Source organism: Oenanthe melanoleuca, chromosome 2, assembly GCF_029582105.1.
Source record: "Oenanthe melanoleuca isolate GR-GAL-2019-014 chromosome 2, OMel1.0, whole genome shotgun sequence".
In the NCBI taxonomy this organism is placed as follows: Eukaryota; Metazoa; Chordata; class Aves; order Passeriformes; family Muscicapidae; genus Oenanthe; species Oenanthe melanoleuca.
In genome coordinates this window covers 13,757,533-13,782,610 of record NC_079335.1, presented here as the reverse complement: position 1 = coordinate 13,782,610, position 25,078 = coordinate 13,757,533, and the positions used below count along the sequence as shown (strand labels likewise).

The 25,078-nt window shown below is 42.1% G+C and overlaps 1 protein-coding gene across 4 annotated transcripts in view; it reads right to left on the bottom strand.

Moving 5' to 3' along the window:
• The window catches only part of SAMD12 (sterile alpha motif domain containing 12), a 173,926-nt gene extending 153,976 nt beyond the window's left edge, over positions 1-19,950 (bottom strand). Inside the window, exons 1-2 of one of the 4 annotated variants that reach the window (XM_056484061.1) lie at positions 19,743-19,950; positions 2,201-2,376 (exon numbers count right to left, since the gene is read on the bottom strand). In XM_056484061.1, coding sequence (XP_056340036.1) covers positions 2,201-2,376; positions 19,743-19,755 — 189 coding nt within the window. In that variant the 5' untranslated portion in view covers positions 19,756-19,950. Of the gene's footprint in view, positions 1-2,200; positions 2,377-15,635; positions 15,782-19,742 lie in introns of those variants that run through there. The other 3 variants (XM_056484062.1, XM_056484060.1, XM_056484059.1) reach the window with 3 other exon arrangements.
• Positions 19,951-25,078: the final 5,128 nt, after the last annotated feature.

The window sequence follows — 25,078 nt, the reverse complement described above, 5'->3', positions numbered from 1 at the left end:
CAGACACCTGTCCTTCAAACCAGGACACAGCTTAATTCAACTCTTAAAGGTACACAAGCTAAAGTCTAACTCCATATTCACATTTTAGAGGACAAAGCAAAACAATATTTAAGTTTGAGGCAGAGCAAGCCAGAAAGGACAGGCCACCTCAGACTATAACATATGAATCCAGATGAAAAACATCACATAATTAATACACACATAAAAGACAAAGTTACTAACAAGGCAGCAATAAATTGAGAAAAATAGCCTATTCCATTTGCTTGATACTATTATGTTGAGCTTATTCCATAAGCAAAAATTCAGTTTGTTGATTTGTTTTTAAATGTGAAGCATGCCCATTTTTCTAAATAAATCTACTGCAATCAGATGTGGGAAACCAATAGTTGATTTCAGTACTTTGAGAGCACCACAGTTCCCCTCTTCCCCAGCTATCTCCAGCAAGGACAGCTTGTTTCATATCCATTAGTCCAACAATCACAGCTCAGTGAAAACAGGCCCCTTTACATTAAATCACTGATTTCTCTGATTTTTCATAAGGATAAGTCCTTTGCAAGCAAAGGCATGTATGATATGACTGAATTCCATGTCAACTACACGAGCCCATTCTCAATTGGGAGCCCTATTGCACCATTTAGCTTCACCACTCCCAAGCTTGTAAAATCTCCAGATTTAACATACCTCCTCAGCTTTCAATAAGGGGCAGATTTTCATCTGCTGATGTTGAAACATGGGCAGGGATAGCTTGCCTTTGTGAAAAGCTGGGCAAATGCCTTATTACCTGAGCTTTATCTCAAAACCTATCCAAAATCTGATGGTCTTCCTACCAAATGGATATTTCAAAGCAGTAACCACAAACCTGTTCCACAAAACAGATTTCAAGTAGCAGGGTTTTTTTAATTGTTCCAAGCCTGTAATCAAGGATCTAGTTTGATGCACTGAATCAGAATCAAATAAGTTAAATTCTATTAATTTTAAACTAGATATTTTAGATAAAAATTAAAATGGACAATTCATACCAAGCCTTTATTGTCAAGGCAACTGCTCAAAACATTTAATACTATTTTATTCTAAAAGTTAAATACATCACAACCATATGTGTATTGTTTTTTAGGTTTATTGTACTGTTGGCAGTAGGAATTACTCCTATTTGTTCAGCCACTGAAATAATTTCTACTGCCTTTTTGAACCTGTGAAAAAACCACTCATTTTATTTGCTCTAATAACTCTCAAAGTGTCAGATTCAGTAAACTCAATTTTCCACTCTACAGAAATTACCGCCAAACTCCTGATATTAGGCCTTTAAGAATCAAAAAGACTGATAAGGCTTTTAAAGAATGTTTCCCAATTATTTTATAAAATTCTCTTATCTTTCCTTTGACCCTGAGACCAGCTTCCTTGTTTACAGCCCGGTGCTAGTAATGCCAAGCTTGTGGGTTTCAATCCTTGTATGGGCTATTAACTTAGGAGTTGGATTTGATGATCCTTGTGGGGTTCTTTCCAATTCAGAATGTTCTCTGATTCCAGTTAAAAATGTATGTAATATGCCAAATTACTGTCCTATACCAAAATATCTGGAGTATACACATTCACTTGCACTTGGTAGTCACATCTGCTGCACTCATACAAGAAGTAGAAGCTCATGGGTAAGAACAGATACATTTGTTCTCAGGAACTCATCTCTGAACTGTCTTTGCTCACTGTTATATCAGACATGGAAGAACTGGCCTGGTATTTTACCTAAAATGAGTGAACAGATTATTAAAATCAATCACCCATATAAAAATCCACATATTCATATATCCATAGAACTCTGCTCCTCCTTTACGTACCCCAAGAAAAAATAAATAAGAAAGCAAGAAAAAACCCCAAGAAAAACGTATCTGTGCCCATTCTGTTTGTTACCCAAGTAATTTGGAAAGTCTCCACAGTGCCTGAAAAAGAGAGATCCCATTTTTTAAATTATCTTTTAAATTATCTATTTAGAGAAAAATAGAATAGTGCAATATTCAAGATGTGTGTATGCTACAACCCCACAGCAGTACCTGCTTCTGTAACATCCACTTCCTGTGACTGTTATTCTAACACCCCTTTATGTCTTTAATGGGATGACAAATGCTTTTTAAGCAGAAGCCAGGACTTCAAGAAGCCTGAATTCTTAGAGATTCACCAAAATAAATAAGAAGGCAATCCCACCTACCTTAGATATTTCTGGCTCCACTTGTCTCTTGGGTGTGTCTTTTGTCTCAGGCCCTTTTGGAGCACCAGTGCTCTTAACCGTGGGTGGTTCAACTCCTTCGCCTTCAAGCTGCAGATTAATACCTTCTGTGGGGACAGGGTGGTCAATACCATTTGGATTCAGATTGCAATGGATAGCTGGGAAAAAAATATGAGAAACATTGCTTTAGGAAAGAAGAATCCAATGGTTCAAATGTTTAGCACAAACTACTGAGAAGTGCCATGTGGTAACCAGAGCTATGTGAGACCACAACAAATGAACCACCTGTACCTTGATGTGGATTCAAGGTGAGACATTTGAGAAAAAAAATTAGATGAATGCAGAACTGTATAAATATATTTAGTGCAGGCTACCTTGTGGAACTGTGCTCTGCTGGATTCACTGGATCATTCAAGACCCTCAACTTGAAGCTTTTATTAAATGCTCATCATCCAACCATAACTTTTTTTTTCCTTTCTAGGCAAACAAGTTGAAGGTTTTCTATGACATTTTCAATTCCTACAACATTTTAGGTCTTAAAGAATGTGGGATAAACTAAGCCGTGCACAAAAAATCAGCAAGTCAGTCTCTGCACAGAGTAATGACTTATCCAGCTGATTATCTCTCCTTCAGTCCTTTGTACCACTGCAAGTTACCACCTACACCATCCTAACAAGCAAGACAGATGTACTCCCTAGGAGTATATAATGAGGTAGGGACTAATGACAGCAGAATAAGGAAAGCATACAGAGAAAAAAATAAAACAAATGCAAACCAAACAACAGAAATACCCATTTAGAACTATGACAGGTCCTGTTTTCTGCCCAAATCTTCACTGTTTCAGCACTCACATAGATAGCAGTGATTTTAAAAATGTGTGGATCCTGAGGCAAGTTCCCTTTTATATGACTTGACTTTTGCATTTATGTTCCTGCATAACTGGGCTACTTTTAGCACTACTTGTAATTAATGGTCCCAACTTCCCCTGTGTACAAAAGAACTTTGCTCAGATACCGTGGTGCAATGTTTGACGGATCTGAATAGAAACCTGAACTACAATGTACAGCCAAAATAAAAGCTTGCCTTTCACTCTTGCTTGGCTTAGAAGCAAAGGGTGGGGAGCTGGGGAAGGAATCAGAACTACCAGTTTCTACCAGCTACAGATCAGCCCTTGAAAGCCTCTCACGGGAAACTGGCTCAAGTTGCCAGTGAAAGCAAAGGGGTCTTTAAAACCATAGCCTGTTTTGAAAATCTATTCAGCTTAAATCCTACAGTAGTAATTGAAAACTTTGAGCCTAAGTTACAGCAATTCCTTGGTACAGAATTAAAGCAGAGGCCAAAATGTTGACCATTTTCCCTTGGGATCTTTAAAAACATCCAAATATTTTTAAAAGATATGTGATCTCTGCAATCACTGCAATACCTACATCTGCAAGCTAAGTTCTCCTATAGGAACTTAGAAAGGAATTTGATTCTATGGTTTATATTTATTTACATCAGTGTGCCTCAAGGCACCAAAAAATATTATCTCTCCCCTAGATGATATCCACCTACTATTTTCTAGCTCCTCTAGATCATATTTATCTACCTGAAAGAAAAAACTACTAACAACTTCTTTAACTATTCTCCAGACCACAGAAAGATAGATGTGATCCACCAAGACTGACTGTTTTCATAGCATAATGAGAATAAAAACTGTTCTGTTAGTAACCTAATTAATTCCCCCCATACAAAAAATGTAAATGTATCTTAACCAACCAGTAAAAGTAATCCCAGCACATCCAGCTCTAGCAAGGGCTGATTAGCAGTGAAAAGACATTCGGTATTGAATGCAATCCATAAAAATCCCTCCCACTGTCTTCTGCAAGAATCTTGCCTAACTGAATAGGAAGACTCCCAGAGTCACCTTTGAAACCCTAACACACTACAGCACCATTCAGGCAGTTTTCGGCTGTCACCCCAGTTCCAGTGTTCACCAAAGTGAAATTACATAGCACAGTGGGACTTAAAACTGCCTGGAAGGACACTGCCAGCAGCAAGTTACCTGTGAATTGCAACTCCTCCCTTGCCAGTGCCCCCAGACAATAGACATTAGGGAGAACAGCGGCATGGGATGAACAAGGAGACACTTCTGGGTTATGGCACTAATTTACCATGCATTATAAGGAGCAAATGATACAGGTTTCAATAACATGGCAGCATGATGACCAACCTTATCTCCCTATGTATAACCACGTGGTGCACTTGGTAGATGAGGAAAAGGCTGTGGATGTTGTCTACCTGGACTTTAGTCAAGCCTTCTCCTGGAGAAATGGCTTTACGTTGCTTGGATTGATGTACTGTTCACTGGGTAAAAACCTGGCTGAGTGGCCAGGCCCAGAGAGTGGTGGTGAGTGGAGTTATATCAAGCTGCTGACTGGTCACAAGAGGTGTTCCCCAGGGCCAGTTCTATTTAATATGAACCAAGTTAGGTCAATATCTGTCATGTCTGGATAAGGAGATCAAGGGTACCCTCAGAAAGTTTGAAGATGACATCAAGTTGGTTGGGAGTGTTGATCTGCTGAAAGGTAGAAGGGCTCTGCAGAGGAATCTGGACAGTCTGGAGTTATGGCCCAAGGCAGTGGTGTGAGGTTCAACAAGACCAAGTGCTGGGTCCTGCACTTGGGTCACAACAACCCCATGCAGTCCTACAGGCTGGGGAGCAGTGGCTGGAAATCTGCCCTTGGAAAAGGACCTGGGGGTGCTGGTGACAGTGACTGAACATGAACCAGTGTGTGCCCAGGTGGCCAAGAAGGCCAATGGCATCCTGGCCTGGATCAGAAACACTGTGGCCAGCAGGACCAGGGCAGCGATTGGCTCCTGCACTCAGCACTGGTGAGGCCACACCTGGAGTGCTGTGTCCAGGTCTGGGTCTGTCATTACAAGAAGGACATGGAGGGGCTGGAGCACATCCAGAGAAGGGCAACAGATCTGGGGAAGGGTCTGGAGCACAAGTTTGATGAGGAGCAGCTGAGGGAGCTGGGGCTGTTTAGCCTGGAGAAAAGAAAGCTCAGGGGAGACCTTATCACTCTCTACAGCTCCCTAAAAGGAAGCTGTAGCCAGGTGGGGGAGCTTGGTCTCTTCCCCCAGGTAATAAGGGACAGATCAGAGGAAAAGTCCTCAAGTTGTGCTAGGGGAAGTTTAGATTGGATATTATGAAAAATTTCTTCATGGAAAGGGTTTTACTGGGCTCCTTCAGGATACAAAAGAGAAAAAAATGGAAGAGGTTGCTAGCAATTACACAGATGCCCACTGCCTTTTAACTGAAAACTGGCAAGTGGTTAAAAGAAACATAAGCTATCTTAGGGGACTTTTACATAGTTGCTAATATCGAAGGGGGAAGGGGAAAAGTGGGCAGAGAGAACTTTTTAATTTTCTAGGGGTATTAATCTCCTAAGGAGAATAAGTATCTTAGTAGTCATTTGGCAAAGCTTATCTTTCTTTGCCATGACACATCTTTAGGCAGCCAGCTCTATTATTTTCTTCTAGTGCTACCTCCAACCCTCAGCTACACAGAGAATAGGAACAAGGAGTATTTCCTTGCATGAGTCTGTTATTTCCTGTTACCACATAGAATACATCAATCCATCTTTGTGGCAGACAGTGGTGGAGCTCTTGCTGCCTTTTAAATGTCAATACAAACCAAACTGGTTCCCTTCCAAGATTTGTTAAAGGCAGTGAAAGAGGTCAATGTTTGGTCAATAATTTATTCTCTTCTTAAATCCACATCTTATATAATTTTAGCTAGATAAGGTCAACTCTAAACTCAGGATCAACTATCAAACCTACTGGGGCTTGGTGGTCTGACAGCACCCAAGGCTAACATCCCATTGAACTGAGTCTAAACAGCTCTTAGCAAATAATCACAAATCACTAACTTCACCACAGCCCAAGTGCTCTGACACTCTTAGCTGACACATTCTTAAATTTCTTTTAGGACATAATGGCATTCATCTGTGGAAAAAAAAATAATAAATCTTTCTCCAGCCAAAGTAGTTTCTGGCTAAAATATTGTTCAGACCATTACTCCTTCTTACCCTGGTACTGGTTAAGACTAGCTCATCCTGCCCTCTGCATTCAGACCATTTTCCCATACTGCTCCTTTGACAATATCCCTACTGCCTCAGCACCTCTTCATTCTACCAAACTGCGTCCACCTCATCAGTTCCAAATTTTAACAGTTCATCAAGAGAAACACCCTCCAAATCAGCTCACAGTATCAGCCTAATACCACTATCAGCAGGATCATTAGTTTTTGAAACAGAACCTCTTCCAATATTCTTCCATACAAACTCAATATTCATATATCATCCACATTTCAGTAATACAACCCTTCATCCAGATTCAGATCACTTGTATTCTCCTTTCCCTGCTGAAAACACCACCTCAGTAGATTAATCTCTCTTCACGCTCCCCCACAATTGTTGTTCAACTTGTATTGAAAGCTTTCTGTGGTGGGAACTTGTTTCCTTTTGAGGAAGGAGGGTGGATGTTCTGTAGAGCTCTGGCTGCACAGCAACAAGCACATAATGAATGGTGCTGGCTGACACAATAACATAGATCCACAGATTACATTTATGAAACAAACTATTATTTAAAACAAAGGTACTTAAGTGCTCTTGTACTTCTAACCTAATGGCAGAGCTGAATCTAATGAAAAATATCCACTTTTCCAGAACCTAAAGAGACTGCTGAGAAAACTCTGAAAAACTCTGCCAAGTTATGAGAGTGAAAAGCTCTGTGAGAAAAACAGAGCAGAGAATCCAAAATGGAAAAATTACCCCATATCTGTCCTAAAAAACTAGGATGAAATACACTGTGTACTTTTTATATATGGTGAAACACAAACTCAAGTCCTTCCCATGTATACAGAGCAAGATAATTTGTTGCCCTGCAGAAGCTGGCCCATACATGTGAGCCAGTTCCATGCCCACACAGATCTTTCATGGTGCACATGCAGTTTCAAAGAAGAGGTGAAGCGCTCACAGGGCAGTAAGAATGCTCTGACCCCCCCTCCCCCTACCTTCCTCCCATGCATGCCTTCCTCCCAGATGGCAAGCAGCCAACAGACAGCTTGTGTGAGCATGCTTGATGGTACACAGAAGTCACCAAGAGCCATCCTAAGTTACTGGCATCTGGGGCAAGCCTTGTATTTTCCTAGAGGGTACTCTGTGAATACTGTCTGGAAAAAAGCCTGAAGGCACTCTTCAAAATACAGCCTTGATATATCCAAAGTTTTGCATGGGCAGATGGAAAGTCTTTGTCTCTCCATCTGTAGGCTCAAGGCTTAGCAGATAAATCTATGATCAATCGGTACCTCTGTGCACTCACTGCCTACTGTGTCAAACATTTCATAACTACTTGTTTCAGTGGGAATACTGCTGGCTGCTTAAAACTTTAGGCAGATCAATTAAGGCTACATTAAAGCGTATTTGGCAAGTACTTGAGTTATATGCAATAACAATTGTTCTATTCTAAAAAGTGATCGAGTAAAAATAGCACCTTCTTACTCATGTGCCCTGTTCTGTGTGCATCATAGTCATATGCTAGCTTTTGCTATTCAGAGACAAAAAGCAGGCACAGGAGATACCCACCCAACCTCTAACAATCCTTACAAAACTTTCATGTGTCAAATACTGGCAACCTTGCAAGCTCCATTTCATGTATTCACTCCACAGACTTAGCTGCACAATGCTAACAGGTAAGTCCATACAATCCACCTGCTACTCCCACCATAAAATGCCACATTGTTAAAAAGGACAGACAAAAGTTCATCCATATAGTTTGAATATTAACAAACTCAGGTTGGACATAGCAAGGACTTTAAAAAAAGGATCCAAATATCTTTTCAGTCATTTCAGTAGTCAAAGAGATTTATCAAGTATTTCTAGGGAAAAAGACCTTTGGACAGCAGCTCTCACTGGACTTGTTCCTTCCATCTCTGCCCTTTTCTTTCTCAAAAGCAAATCAAACATCCAACCACATCAAATTTTGCAGTCAGCATTTTCAGTCAGAGTTCTATACACTTTCAGATGCTGCACTTCAATCCAGAGTAGCCAGACAGAATCCCTGAAGCTTTTTGCTTGCCTTTACTCAAAATCTGCATTGCCTGGGTTGATCAGAGACAAGACATTCACACTGAAAATACTGAAGTCTTTTTCAGATTGAGATGCCTTCTTACACTGACCAAATGAGCAAGACAGATCTGCACTGCAAAGCCCTTTTTGTATTTCAAGAAGCTTATAATTCATTAGTAGCTCTGCATATCCCTAGAAAACATGGGATTATTTCCAACATATCTGACCTGAGCAGTTACTACCATTTCCACAATAGTAAAAAACAAGTTAAAAACAGCAAATAAAGATAGCTTTAATTTGTACTATAAAATTTAGGACCATGTTAACTACTTTGTTTGGCAGAAATTTCTTCCACAGTAATGAGTTTCTGTACTTCCTATGGATGGTCCATCTGCCTCATCAATCAGCTTCTAGTTTTGAGAAACTGTCTGGTTTTTGCCTACGAGAACTACTTCTCCATACAGTCCTCTCTCCACCTAATGTAAATTTACACAATTCTCCCAAAACAACACTTGTAAACAGCTGAAAATATAGTCAGTTTCATCTGAATACAATCTGCTGCTTATGTTGCAACCTAGTAAATACTGCTGGCAACCTGCTGAGCAAGTAAATTCAAGATTTTGCCCACTCTGTTCCTGAAACCTGTCTATCCAATGGCCACCGAATCAGCAGCACTCACATAGAGCAAAAAAGCCCAGCAAATCAGTCAGGACTTTCTTACTTCTGTAAAATCACATGAATTTATCAAAAACCTATAAGGCTGAAATTCCAAAGTACTTAACTGAAGTAATATTGGTGTGTCTAGCTATCTGCTTCTGTTGTTCAGCATCAAAAAGCAGCACTAAGCAATTCCAAATACACTGTGCCAAAAGGCAGGCCAGTATTGAGCTGTGAGTGCACTGTAAACTGTTGACAGATGAGCTATACCTGTAGCTCAGACAGACACAGGCAGCAAAGATTGGCAGACAGACACCTGTACCTGCAGGTCCCTGCAGTGAGTTGCTTATCTTTCTAGCCTCTTGTTATAATGACTACCAATCATTAATCAATTAAACAAAAACCCAGCTTCTTACAAGACATGAATTTTACAATCAAGTCTTTGTTAAAGCAGGGATGTGCCCAAGAGCTGGGCAGTGTCTTGAAGACAAGGTAAGTGACAGCTCAGCAGCAAGGAAGGGGACACTGAACCAGGAAAAGAGGGCAGGAAGGGCAGAGCAAAGGGGACAAGGGCACATAGGTGTAGGAAGTCAATAGAGGCAGAAGGGGATAAAGTGTTCAGAGGAGGAGCATCCATTTTAATTTATAACTGTGACTGTGAGGCTTTTGCCTTTTTTACCTCTTTAGAATTATTATTAACAAGAAAATTTAAGGAAATGGCATTCCTGAGACAACTATCCCTGAACATCTCTATCTAGACAATGGGGTAGTCATCCCATGGTATCAAGCCAATTGCTACTATATGCCATTCACTCTCTCCAGAATCAATGAAAAAATACCCTAAACTAAAGCCAAAGAAGAACACTGAAAAAGTATGTTTTCTGAGACAAGCTACTACACTACACATACATCTCTCTAACAAACTTTAGCTGTAAGATGGTATAAAGTCTTATACAGCAGCAGAAATATATCAAGAAATCAAAAGTAGTAACTTAGCACTTTCATATCTGGAATCAAACTAAACTCCTAATTTGGTTGAAGGCAAAACAAATCTTGAGTGTAGAGAGGAGACCCCTTAGTTCTTAAAAGAACAGAAACACTAAGACCAGAATAAGAAATTCTCTTGTATGGGTTGAGTTTGCCTTATAAGACCCTCATCCTACCAGGATATGTATATCATCCAGTTTCTTCAGCTAAAAAATTTCTTTACGCATTTTTTACAGTTTTCCTACTGGAAACCATTCCTTTTATATATGGCCACTTACCATCTCTTATCTCACAGAGTTTAGCAACTGCTGAAAACAGTTTCTTTTACACCTACTCTTCAGGAGACAGAATGAATGTCACCACTATGCTAGATAGACCTTGGCGTCTCAGCATTGCAACCTCAGCCCTTACAACAGCAACAAGATCTCATAAAAAGCCAATGTAGTGATTGGACAGCCAAATTATTTCTGAAGCATTTTCTCATTCTGTTTTAATAAAAGTTCACTTGGTACAAGCAGCTCTTAAATTCATGCTAGCAGCAGAGGCTCATTGAAAAATGAACCTATTCAGTGAATAAATAAGGCCAGGTTACCACAAATCCTATACAAGTACAGATGAACAGGAGAATACTGACAACTTAACTATACAATTAACTTAGGGCAAAATGGATCTTAGTGAACAAAGCAATAAAGGTCAGTAAGTAACATGCATCACCTGCACATGAGAAAACAATTTAAGCAATGGATTAAAGTACAAAATAGTTGGTCATTTGTTTTGCAAACAAGCAAGTCAATAAGAAGGCTTCTGCAAGCATCTGCAGAGATTCTCTTGAATAGTGAGGAACTCTGGATTTCAAGATTGTGAGTCACACAAAGTGGCATGTAAAGAGGGTGCTACAAGAGGTAAGAATTATAAGTACAAAAAACAAAATTGGTAGATAGAGAGGCAGAGACCTAAAATAATAATTCTCTCTCTCAAGGAAAAGTATTCACCATATATTACAACTGTCAGTCACCAATTAGCTTAGGGAAACTCCAAACTAGGTACCACTGTTGCCCTAAGTATTTCACAGAGAAAATGGAGAAAAGAAAGAGTAATAACACCTGGGTATGCAATGAGTGTTCATTAGTTCCACTGATCTTGGAAGAAACTTGTATTGCAGTCACTGATTAGGAAGCTGGGTAGTCATACTTCACAAGTTATATTTCTGAGTATGCCTCTTCTCCAGTCGTAACAGTCTACAATCAGCCAACATTACACCAAAAACCTTTTTTAAACACTAACATATCTATCCAGCACACAAAGAACAGCTCAGACACAAACAGGTTAAGTCTTTACTATGGCATCAGAGGTGTCCCACACATGTCCCACACTGTCCCATACATGCATGACAGATCTCTGCCTTTGCCCTGCTCATGAAAGCTGGTGTCTGCTGAACATGTGGCACAGAAATGGCTGTGATTCAGCTGTGGATCTGGGCTTTATTTCTTGTCCCATGAACGATGCACAGTCATAAAAATGCAAAGGAAAATATCTTTATTCATTATTACTAGCATAACTAGTTTGAATTATGACAGTTGACGTCTGTTTTCAGCCCTGGCTTTCTCTCAGCTGCCTAAAAGCTACCTCTTTATCACTGTTCAAGTCTATCCTTTCCCTTGTACACTTAACTGAAGAATCTGGAAATGCCTTCTTTTCCTTCCCCCAATAAAATTCTTCACCTCCTACTGCTTGTTCATACCACTGTATCCTACTCACTCTAGTACCCCAGATGATTTGTGTAGCAACAAACCATCAGCCGAGAGCACACAAAGGACAATCTGAGAGAAAGCTTCTACTGATGCACATTACAATTCTTTCTTTATGTTTATGAAACAGCATTATTAAAAGTCTCTTTCTTGCTTTTACTAGGTTATTTGCAGAGAAGCAAATCAACTCAACCAAAATACCCTCTGGGGGAAGAAAATATACGTTTTTAAAAAAGAGCCATAAAGACAGGGCAGAGGAGAGCAAATGAGTGAGGGAATGGAGGGAAATAATAACCTGAAAGTTCAGCTGAAGAACAGGAGCTAGGACATTATATAGAAATAGAGAGAGCTGCACTAAAGACCAACTAAAATCCACACTGTCTTCCTCATACCCTTTTTTTGTCAAATACACACTCCCTGCAAGCACACTGGATCCTGTAATGGAATGCAGTTCTCACTTCAGCCCAAGTTCAGAACTGCACACCTCCTTGCTTCATCCAGGAGGAGCACAAATTAGGGTGAATTCTTATTATTTCAAGTAATGAAGCTCTCTTCAATGCCAAGTTTAGCTCATGCTGCATAGAGAACATGCAGCTATTCACAGCAACTGCCTCACTTTCTGTAGTCCTTTTACAACAGGATGCTTCTGGAGAGAGAAGGACCTTACACAAAGGTGAGGGAATATAAAACCTACCCAAGGCAGAAGCCACCAAGACTGACATCTGTAGATCTAATCTGCTTCGGGTTTTCCTGAACATCTCTCAGACCATACTTCACCTCATTTATAGAGGTTAGTGCAGGTGTTTCCAACCCCACCTGCTGTGGAGAATCAGTATTTTCCAGGACAGCATTTCTACAGCTACAGCCTAATGTGAGGCCCTTCCTTCCCCTAATTCCCACAGCACACAGTTCCTCTCACAGAGCAGTATCAGTTCTTATATACTAGGAAAAAAGAAAGCTACGTATCTCTTAGCATCATGACCCTGCCTATACATATTTTTATAGCTCAGTGCCTAATTCCCCATCTCCTCTCTGTTTCTGGGTTTTCCTGACCAAATTTCTCTCTCAGCTACTTGATGCAAATCAAATTCTTGTGGTGAGTGGAATTGTTCTGGACACACAGCAGTGAGCTAGACTTTGTCATAAAAGTCATCAAGCTAGGTCACAGTGGAAGTCCAGCCCTTCATGCCACTGCTTAAGAAAACAGCGTGAGATCAACTCAGCGTGAATTGATCCAACCTTGGAACATTAGGAATGACCCCCAAGGTTAAAAGTACACCTGGGAAACTCCTGCATTATATGAAAAACTATTTCCTTTTTTAATTTAAAGCATAAAACCTTACAGCTTCATTGTTCTGCCTTGTCACCTAGTTCCTTATCCATCATCTCCATACATCAAGGCCTAAGGATTCTCTCCATGGTCATCTCTTTTCCAAACTAAAGAATAAGAATCTTTGTAACCCGCCCATCTTTCCTCCAAGCTAAAGAATGATAATATCTGTAAACTGCCTTCAGAGAACACATCATGTCTCTGACCAGCTGATTGTTCTTTTATGTATTCTTTCCAGTCCCTTCCTTCTCTTAGGGTGTGGCAAGCAAAAGCTGCAGGGAGCATTTACAATACAAGAGCAATATGCAATGATACAGAAACAAATACCTGCCTTGCCTTGTTCTGAGCTCTCCTCATAATTCTTGAAATCTTATTTGCTATTTTGACCAGCACCAACCAGACAGTTTCAGAAGACTTTAAAATTACTCCATTTTTTAGCCCTTTTCTCCACCTTTGCCTTTGGCACCTTCTAGAACTACTCCCTCTACATTCTCTGCATGTTTTGAGCAGATAATTGAGGGCTGAGCTGTTCAATTGTTAATCTGCAAGGGTAAATACCTGTATCCATTCAAAGGCAACGGCTTTCATGAGAAATAACCTACAGCAGGATTGCTTAGTTTTAAACTCTGAGTATTTCTTGTTCACAAAAAGCATTAGAGCTCACACAGTCTGGACAAAAGGAGAGACAGTCAAGAGACAAAACAGGGCACAAGTGGTAAAGCTGTCTCAGCCAGGACAACAGAAAAAATTGGCTCCAAAACTAGGCACAATATCCTAGGAGACCCACAGATTCAATACTCAGTGAACTGAAAAGTAGCCCTTTAACACCTCTACTACCTCTGCAAACTAGCTGTATCACTTCCAGAGAGCAATGGTCAAAATAAGAACTTACAGTGCTCCACAGACACCTAGTTGTGCACCCACCAGGAAGCCTGCACAGAAAATGTTTTGTACAGAAATCTCTCCATGCTTATCAGATCAACAACCAGCACCTGCCAGCAACTCTGACACCATCCAGCTACAGTGCCTTGCTCTGAGCCTGTCACTGCTGTTCTCCTGCCACAGCCCTTGCAACACAGCAATACTGGGAAGCACTAGAGACCGGCTCTAAGCAGCTCGCCCTGAGCTCATACATTCAGCCGTAAAAAAGAGGAACAATGCTACATAACCTCCTTGGATGTTGCCTGCCATGCTTGGATCTAACAGAAGGACAAAAAAACCCCTCGAGAACCATTCTATTTTATAGTTTCCATTTAAGCAGTAAACATGAGCTCTTACAATGTCACTACAAGTTTTGTCAATATTTTCCAGTAGTATGTTAGGAAATGCATCCAAAGTCTAACTCTTGTCATTGCTCACTTGTATTCCCCTCTTGGTGGAAAATGCACACAAACTTTCAAACCACTCCTTCTCTTTGCCCATATGATTACACCATCTGACAAGTTTTAACCTTATGATGGGACTCAATTTTACTGAACCAGTAAATTTATATTAATCAGTGTCCTCCTTGAGATTCTAAGTCTTCCAAGTATTTTAAAAGGTAAGGTCAAACACTCAAGGAACTGTATCTAAACTGTTGACATGAAAGTACTTCCGAGTTTCCAGAAACACTCATATCCTACAATCAAATTTCATCCAAAGGAAACAGTGTCACACCAAATCTGTACTTGGTACCTTGATTCCTGCCTAAGATGGGTTCATTTGAAAAAGCAGGGAGGGTAAAAGGATCACATAGCTTCTGTAATATCCATCCTCCATTTAAGCTGAATACACCCTAAGACAGTCCTTTGCAGGGCAATTCTTTATTGCCACAGCTTCATTTTAGGGTCTCCAAGTCCCACAAGGGAATGCACCTTCTGAACTTCAGCTCACAATCTCCCTTTCAAATGTAGCAACATAGATTGGAAAGCTCTAAGCAATGGTCAGCACACACAGCCACCAGGCTGTATGCACAATGGGGGGGCAGGTGGGAGGTTGAGCTGTTGTTGATCAAGAAATAGATGTTACAGCCCATCTAGAAGGCTGCCACATAAATCTGGACAGGAGGAGATCTATGCTCCAGTCTGGAATCCCATAATTGCTGATGCATTTTTGCAATGCATGGTCAGAAAGTAACACACAGAACACAAGACCACAGACTGATGTTCAAATCTTATGCCTCACTGTCCAATACACCTAGAGCATTAGTCCTATCCATCTCTTCTCCTACGACCCAATGTGACTGACTGGAGAGTTGAAATGAGCTCAGTGTCTCTCAGTCCTGCTTCCAACTGGCAGCTATTTCCAAGGCACAAGTCTGAATCCCTCGAGCTAAGAAGTGGTTAGAAATTACTGAAGAAACCAAAAACATGACAGAATCATGTGCTATTTTTGAATCACAGGGCTTGTTACTTCTTTGCTCCATAGGCAAGTAAGCATCTGAAACACCATCCACTGGATCACATTCCCTGAAACTTACATATGGAGACATATCCAGTCTGAGCTCAAAGTGGGTGTAGAAATAAGACAAAGTCGAATAACTGAATACCTGTCAGAAGAGTTGTACTTTTGGGCACACCCTGGAACAGCATGATATGTACCTACATTGAAAGCTGCTTCAAAGCTGTCCTCTGGATGATCCTGAACTTGCTTTGACATTCTTGGCAGAGTTAGCATAGCACATCTATGAGCTCACCGTATCTCAAGTCTCTGAAGAAACACATGGCAGCATTCAATATCCATGGAGTTGCTAGGCACTGAAGGCGTTCAACCAAGGTACATCACATAGCTGAAATTCACAGGATCACTCTGATAAAAGTTGGTGATGAGCTGCAAATAACTTCAGTCCTGCAGCAGTTAACCAGGATGCCACTCCACAGAATGCCCTAACCTCCTTTGAGTCTTAGTCTCCTTAAGAATTACCAAGTGGTAAGGCCAGTCACTGTCATTTTATGTCAGCAAGGCTCCACTTCTTAGTAAAAAATACTACCCTGTAGGAAAATCCAGGGCCTCAATAGCATAAGCCCACTACAGAAGAGCCATAGGAGACTGGAAATTTACATAAACTTCCAGGAGGAGACCTACAACAAATGTATGTGGCACTTTCCAAAGCCTATACAAAGCAAGAAACTTCATTAAACACTTACCATGAAAGAACTCCATTATATAAATAGCACTTTTCTTTGCAAAGGAATCTCAAAAACAACACAGATCAGAGCTGCAGGGGACCCAACAGAACTGTGTGGGATCACCTGCACGTAGACATCATCTGCTGGGTGCTGTTAGTCTCTCACTTTCCTGTGCAATAAACACTGGGGGTGGTGGGGGGAAAGAAATCACCATTTCTCTCTTTTCCCCTTTACCTCTGCTGCACAAGAGCAAACTGAAAAAAAAAATTGAGAACACTGTTGCAGAGATCAAAAGCCTTTTTCTACTGGCTCTGACCTAGTTCTTTCATTCTTACTAGAAGGAGAAAAAACACTTAAAGGAACATTGTCAAAACTGTTGAGTCTAAAAATACACTTACCTTGGCAGTGCTGCCATCTCAATGGGCTCATATTAAGGAGTGCAAACTCACTTTCCTCATAAACACACACACCAATCCTTTCATGAATTTGGAAGCACTGGCACTATACAGCCCAAAGGACCTCCCAGTCCACATAAACTCTTTTGGGACACTAAAGTATGTATTATATATAACTGGCAAAGAACTGTAGTATTTCCAAATTCCCACTTCATATTTCATAGTTTGGATATTTTCCTTAAGTAAACTGATGGACATTTGTTGCCATAGCTAAACCCCCAGCACACCATGCTAAGACAGCTTTAAAATAATCAGATTTGAGGAAGATTTCAGGATTTTTTTAGATAAAATAAACAAAATTTTCAAAGATTTTCCAAAAAGTATAAGCTACAAAATATCTTCACCTTAGCCACACAGGGCATTTCTGAAAGGAAAAACAAAACAAAGACTGGGGGCTCACGGCTGAAGCTGACAAACAGTTTCCATAGAACAATAGCCCTGGTGGAGCTGGTGGGGCAGCGGATGTTGGCTCTGGTCAGGAACTCCTGTGCTGCAGAGCCCATGCCTCCCTTGTGCCCCAGGGACCTTTCCACTCCCTGCCAGTTGCATCCCAAAGCCAAACACTTGCAAGTCTGCACGAGAAGCCAGTTGGCCCAACCATTCAAAAGCCTTGCATCACTCTATACAAGAAAGCCCAGGAAGTCTATCCTAACCAAGCTCCCAGCTGACTACTGCAGAGACTGGAAGGCCAGACAACCTCAGTTTAAGCCTTATTTCCAAGCTTCCAAAACTGTTGTACAGCAGGTTATGTTCTCAAGATCCCAAGCTGCAAGCCAGGAAAGCATGTTTCCAAAGAAAACAAACAAATTAAACAAAGAGAAAACAAAAAAATCCCAACTCTCTGTTCTTCCTGAGTCCAGGACATTTTTCTAAAAAATTATCTATTTAGAAGATTCAATGGCAACTCTACTTTAGACTAAAGCAGGGTATGTACACTGTGATGATTGGAGTCATGAGGAACAAGAAACCTCTCAGCCTTCCAAATAGAAGCCATAATGCCAAATGTTCCTTGCCAAATGTCAAAGTTCAGGAACAGAACACAGCTCACATCTAGGACTCCAATAAGGCAGAAGATGCATTAAGAGAAAAGCAAGCTTTTAAGCACAGTTACACAAAGAAACACAGTCCCAATAGAAACTGATGGATAATAAAAGGCCTGAAATGTCAATGCACTACAAACACACAAAGTAGTTGTGGCCACACAGCTACTTGTGCTGAAATAGTCATAGTGCTGTGTTAGTGGGAGGGCAATAATGCAAAGGCAAGAAAGTTGAGGGAGAAAGATACAAAATGGGAGGAATGCAGAACATACAGACAAGAATGCCTGTTCTGACACACCACAGGATGCATCCTGGGGAAAGGAAATGGGAAGAATGAGTTAAAGAAAAAAATTCCATCTCAGGAGAAGGGAAAGGCACTGCTTCTCAAAGCTTTAGCAGAGCTTTCCTTCATTAATATTTACAAAGCTTTTAGAGATTCTCAGATGGAGGGCACTGCAGATATGACAGGAATTATTACAGACCTGAAAAGATGTAGCAAACAGACTGAGAAGGACTTCAAGTAAATAAAGGAGGATGATATTAGTGAGAGCATTGAAAGAGGGGTTGCTGCTGGCATATGAACCATCTGGTGCATGGCAGTCCATTTCATTTACTTACTTACCCACTACCAGGCACGCATGCCCAGTTCATGTCATTATGCTTTTGCCACCAAAGAAATAATGCTTTTATTCACTACCTTCCTTCTTCATATCGTTCCAGTCTTCAAAACTACCGTTCGGGAAAGCAGCCTGTGCCTAAGAAACGCTTGCCTTACGGAGAGGCTTACACTTAGGATGAACAACTTGGGATGTTGACAGACACCTTTTGACACATTCTCATTTACCTTTATTTGAATTTGCATAGGAAGCTGGTTTTCAGGGATGTTAAGCTCCCCACTGCATCCAGAACTTTTAAGTTTTTCCTGGACTATAATTTGCGCTGTTCACTTGGGTACTCAGCAAAAGACAGCTTCAACATCATTTTCAGCAATAAAGCAAGTGTCTCTGATAGAACTGTAGATTTCCGCATAACTGAGAAACAAAACTCACAGTGTAACAAGAGGAACAGACAAAAATACTGACATACACAAAACTAAGCACAGGAGAAGGGGTCAGATGGCCAGTTTACACAGGATTCTTAAATTTTCCCAAAAGTACTAAATAAAGCAAGATGAGGCACAAATCCCAGGACTGTCACTGCCTCAGTCTAAAGCGCTAGAAAACCGAGTGAATTTTGGGAGCAGACAGCAGGAAAGCGGATTTACATCTCTCTGCTCCAACTTCCCAAAAGACCAAATAGAAAGGTAATAGGAAGTCAATGTGAGACGGCTAAAGGGAACCCAGCATTCACTGGAAGACCGAGCAGAGCATCCACCTGCCCAGGGCTTGGTAGCTATTGCCTCAGCTACCGCGGTACTTCCCCAGGAGCAGGGCACCTTATGAACACCTTACAGCTCCCGGCTCTCCAGGAGCTGAGCATCTCGGCCCTTCGGCTTCTCCATCCCTCGGAGGGAAGGAGGGGCCGAGCGCAGCTCTGCGCCCATGCGGGGGACGCCCGGGGGTGCTGCAGCCCCGTGGGCATCGCGGTCTCGGGGCACTTCGGGGATCTGGGCAGCAGCGAGGGGCGGCCGCGGGAGCCCGACCGGCGGCGGGGCGGAGGAGGCGCGGGGCTGAGCGCGGGCGCCGGGGCCGCTCCGGAGGGAGGCGGCGCAGGTCGGCCGCCCTTGCCGGGAGAGGCGGCACCTCCGGGCCCGCCGGGAAGTTGCCGATCGAAGCCTCCGGGCAGCCCCTGGCGCCTACCCCGCCGCGGGCGGGGGCGGCAGCCGCGGCCCGGCTCCGCGGCACCTGGTCCGGGGCAGCCGCGGCGCTGCGGGCGGCCGGGCCGAGGTGCGCCGTGGTCGGGGGTGCCCCGCGGGCGAGGCCGGGGCAGCGGGCGGCAGAGCGGCCCCGCCGGCGGACACCGCTCTGACGCCGGACCGGACCGGGCCGAGCCGGGCCGGCCCCGCCACGGCGCAGGTGAGTGCCCGGGGGAGGAGACAGGGGAGGGACCCCGGGGGCGGCGGGCAGGGGACGCGAAGCCCTTACCTTCCACCGCCATCCTCCCGGCCTCGCATAGTGCGCCGGCCGCCGACCCGGCCCCGGCGGCGCTGCCCCGGCCGCCCCCCCGCCCGCGCGGGCTCCGCTCATCTGCAGCCGCGGCGATCAACCTGCAGCGCTCGCTGACAGCGGGCGGGGCCGCGCCGCGGATCCCTGGGAAACGTAGTCCCGGGAAGGGGCGCCCGGCCGGGCAGCGGCGTTCCGTGCCCGGGCGGGGCCCCGGGCGCCTCGGGTGTCCCCGGCGGGCAGGGAGAACAGCACGGGCCGGCCTGGGCCGTGAGGGGCGGCAGGGCTGCGGACCCTCCCGAGGCGTGTGTGGGACAGGGACAGCCTGCCCCGGCACGCTTCGTTTCACTGCTCTGGGATGTGTCTCTCCAGGGTTTCAGTCATCTCAGACATGCAGGCTGACGGCTCCAGGATAAGCCCGTCCTGTCCCCGTCCCGCCCAACCGCACTGCCTGGCCGGCCGGAGGAGTTGGTTCGCAGGGACAAAAAAAAAGCACACGCGTACCGAGACCTGGCAGTCAGCATCCACCCCCGAGCGAGGCCCTCGGTTTTTGTTCATCTTACCCATTCTGACAGGTCCTGCAAGAAATCCCGACAACGAAGAAGATCAGGGTCACAGTAGCAGAGCCATTGCTTCAGGTCCCCAAAAATCTTACACCAGCCTGCCTTGGAAAACAGCTGTGGGCTTGTGCACTTTTCAGTTTTATATTGAGAAAGGTTTTGAAGAGTTTTTTCCACTTCAGAAGTAGACATTTTTTTTTCATTTTAAGTGTATCAGTAAATATTAACTATCCAAAAAGAGTCTATGAGTTACTTTACTCACCAAAGTTATGTCATTTTTAAATGTTTTTAAAGAAAACAGAAAAGAGGCTGATACACAAGGATAAACCCAGATAGGGCATGAAAATAATGCCACATTATTTTTGTTTGTTAGCAGTGGCTATTTTGGCTAATAAATGTTTCTTGTGACAGGTTATTTTTGCAAAGCAAACCTCAAATTGAAGTGCAAGAACATATAATATGCAAGTGAATATGGTCTTCACAAACCCCAGGAATTTTGACATCCTTGAAATATCTAAATTAATTAAAAATTTGGTCTTCATTTTTTATTTTATGAAGGAAGCTCAGAGCCTATAAGAAATGTCTTGAAGCCCTACTCTTTCCTTAAGCCTTCTATTAACCAGCTTTGCCCTGAAGACCTGACTCGTTATGTGCTCTCATAAGCACTTGAACTGTTAGCCTTGGTGTTGTACATGAGTCCAGATACAAGTTTCCTGGAGCAGCATTCATGTGTTTGCAAAGTGTTAAGCATACTCACAGTACTATAAGTACACTATAAATAAAGAAAATTGAGAGGGTATGCTGGTGCTCCTAAGTGCAATACAGTCTCATGTGCTAGCAGAATGGACTGGTGTTCACATGCTTTCTGTGGAAAAATAGGATGTCTATAGATATCACAGTTTTCAAATATATATAATGCACATATACAGCCTTCAATACATAATAAGCTTCTGTGATTTTGGTGACATTCTGTATTGATCTTATGTATTCAAATATTAATAATTTATTTGATTTGACAATATTTTGAGATATGTTGGTGTAATTACTTGATTAATGCATATGTGAAGCACTGCTTTCTTGGAATGAGTTGGGAGCCATGGAGGAAATAAATCAAGGCTCAGAGTTGAAGTGGCATGGACATGGAGAGCTGGAGTTCTATCCCCCTTAGTATGCTGAAATTCAGCATTTCTGACTAGTAACTACATTTCAGCTCTGGACCCTGAGGACATCCCTGGTGAGTACAATTTTACTGAGCCCTTTAAACAGCCCTGTAGTTTTTAATTACAACTTCATGCCTGCTGAAGAACAGCAAAATTATGGCTGTGACTAGATAGCAAATAGGGCAGATATTAAAAGGTATAGTGTGTGATACCTAATAGCTAGTGAAACCTAATATTTAACAGTATCTAAAACTTAACAAATTCTGGTCAAAGCTAGACAAATTGTTATTTAGTGTATATTGTTCATTAGACAAAAGAGGCTGTGAATTGATTCAAGGGTTTGTGTGAATTGATTCAATTAATCTGTGGTAAAGTACAATCTGTTTTGAGAAGAGCTTTCAGAAGCATCAGGTGAGACTGAGCTAGGTTTCTTAAAACACCCTGCTAAATTAGAGTGTAGAAAAATTATCTTTCTCTGCTCAGAAAGAGCAATTTCTTGCTTTCTCTGCCTTGCTTTCTTGCTTCTCCTTTTACCTTGCCTCACTTCAGAGAGGTTTCTTCTAAACTTTCTCTTAAAAGTGTAGCAAACTTCCTTTAAACAGACTTGGTTTGTCACAGCCACAGTCAGTTTGCTGTGTACTGTGCCCTAGGTCACCAGATGAAAAGGCAGTACTGACCAGAGGCTCCTTAGCCATTCTAATTATTTCTGAATAGGATTTCTGCCAGCTAACATCAGATGAAAGTACAGTTGATGAATGTCTGTCAACAGCATTGCTCTACTGCAAGAGTTCTGAAGTCTAAACAAGATGTTAGACTTGTATACTTCACTACACTGTTATCCATCATCATTTTTCTCTTTTTATTCCCCTTTCACCTTACAGAAATTCAACAGTCATTAAACTTTAAGCAACCCCTTGTGCTCCTAAGCCTTTTCTGTAAAACAGTGAAATTCTCACTCATCTTCATCTGATGATCTTGTTAGCAAGGTACTTCTGCCATATCATTGCGACCCAAGGTTTTCAAACATTATTTTATTTTGGGTGCCCAAACCACATGCACAGGAGCAGTTTTCAGGAACAGTTGAAGAAACATCTGAAAACTGTTGACCTCAAGTCAGGCACCATGTGTCTCTGGCAGTGAACAGCAGCACAGCCGTGTCTGAATATGTTTGGCTGTGATTTGCTTAGCTGAGTGGGCCTAAACTGTGATGGTGAGATTAAAACCATTCAAAGTTTGTTGTCAAACTCAAGTATGACAGAAACAGGACCACACCATCTGCCTAAAATTTTGGTATCTGGACTCTTACATTGCCTTGCATATTCCTGGGAAGGAATATGTGGAAATGGGTGTGCATTTCAAAGGGAACTGATGATAAGTATGCTGAGATTGGGAAAAGGTGTGGCAGGAACATGTGGAGGACTATACAGATTTGATACTGATGAGGAAGGAGAAGTGGCACTTTCCACTTCAGTGCCTCTGCCAGTACAGAGGGCTGGAAGAAAAGGGGAGGGCTGTAGATGGTTCATGCACATGCTCAGCACACACCCTAGGCCAGGAGCTGCACTTGTTCGCTAATGAAAAACAAGAAAGTTTCATAGACACTACACTGAAGGATGTAGGTGGAAATTCAGGTGTGGAAGCAGTGAGTAGAAAATTCCCTCCCAATTTCCCTCCCTTTGTCAGAGTGAGGCACATAGCTGAAAAAACAGCTTGAGGAATAGTGGGTGCCAGATCTGGAGTGAGAAGAGGAGGGTGTGGAGTTCCTCTGCATTCTCTTTTTTTTTTCTCAAGGAAGTGGCATTTCCTAAGAAACCTGCTGAGACTCATGCAAATACATGAAAGGCACTCAGAGAAAGTAGAAAATGCTGGGTGCATAGCTGCTGCTTTTCTTTTACTTTTTTAAAATTTATTTTTAACTCATGTAAGCATATACTGAAAAAAGGGGAGAAACAGACTTTTGGTATAATGCTCTGATCCATGGAAACAGATTCTTATGCGAGTGGGGATCCAGGCTTACTACCACAAAATGACCCAGGATTTGGTGTGTGTCAAAGTGTAAGTAAGCACTAATGTTCAGACACAGTGTTCTGGGATCTGAGAAAGACTTCAGAAAAGCTATTAGGCAAGGAAAATATAGATAAATGTGTTTAAAATACATGTAATATGATTTTAAATGTCACTAAGGCTATGAAATTCAGGCTTTACTAGTGTAATAGTTTAATTATATAATTAATATTCTTTGTTTATACTGTTGCTGAAATGTACTTTGAGTATTGTTTATGTTACACTCCTGCATTTCCTAATTGTCAAAAATATTTTGCATTATAATCCATAATACCACAGCAAGTGCATTTAGGGATTTGTAGGAGACTCAAAAACAATCACAAGATGTCTGGAAGGTGTGTTTTATCATTATTGCAGCATTATCTGATGTTTTGTCTAATTTTTTTCCAGTTATTTAATTATTTTTAAAATCAATTTAAACATTCTTAAAGAATTATGATCCCTGCTCTCAATTTCAAGGAAAAAATGGTATGTGAATGTTAAAAAATCCAGAAGATTAATAGAATTTTTTGTGTTTTACTTTATTTGATAGAAGATCAGGGAAGGGAAGTGGGTGAGTTAACGTGATCTGTACATGTCTGAGGCAGACAGCACTATGTAAAAATGTCACTCCTTTTATAAGTGTGAGGTTAATTCCACTTTCCAGTAATACCTATGTCTTATGCACAAAGAATGGTACTGACTTGTGCCATTGTCAAATGTTTTGATGGGTTATTCCATTCGTTGTTTAATGGTAAACTATAGATAATTTTTTTTACAAACGTGGAAACATGCCACAGATTTTCCTCCCAAAGCAAGTTTGTGACAACTCTCCCAGCAATACAGTCCAAAAGCATCAGTAGGGCTGCAGGCAGAGACCACATCTGTGACTGCCTCACATGGCAGCTTTTTGAGTCAGGCTATTCCACTCATATGGGGCAAGGCTGAGAGAAACTGAAAAAGAGAGGTTCAGGCTGTGTATAAGAAAACTGTTTTTTTTCTGGTGGACAGTCATTTATAGGAGCAGGTTGGTGCTCAGGGAAGTTTTGCAGCCACCATCCTTGGTGATTTCCAAGCCCCCACTTTCCCACAGAAAGCCATAAGAAACCTGCTCAGATCTTGCATGTGATGCTGCTTGGAGCAGGAGACTGGGCTACAGACCTCTTGTAGTTCCTTTTACCCTAAATCATCCTGTGATCTCATGAATGCCTTTAGCTGCCCTGGACTAGCACTTCTTTCTAAAGTGGTGGATTAATTTCCTGCAATCATTAACCTCAAACAGCCTTCCTTTCTTCTGAAATCTGGTACAAAGCCTGTTGAGTGCTACACCCATGAGTTACCTGCTCTCATTCACTATGACTACCCAGTGTGGTAGCAAAAGGAAGTGAGGGTAGTTCACTGATGCAAAATTTGGCTGTTCCAGATATGTTCATTTGTACTGGAGATCTGAGAGCAGTGAATGAGATTTGTGCTCTCCTGAAAAGTTTGTGTCCCTTTCCTGCAGAGAAAAATAACATATTGAGTGCCCTCCTTGCTCATGATTGGAAAGTATGAA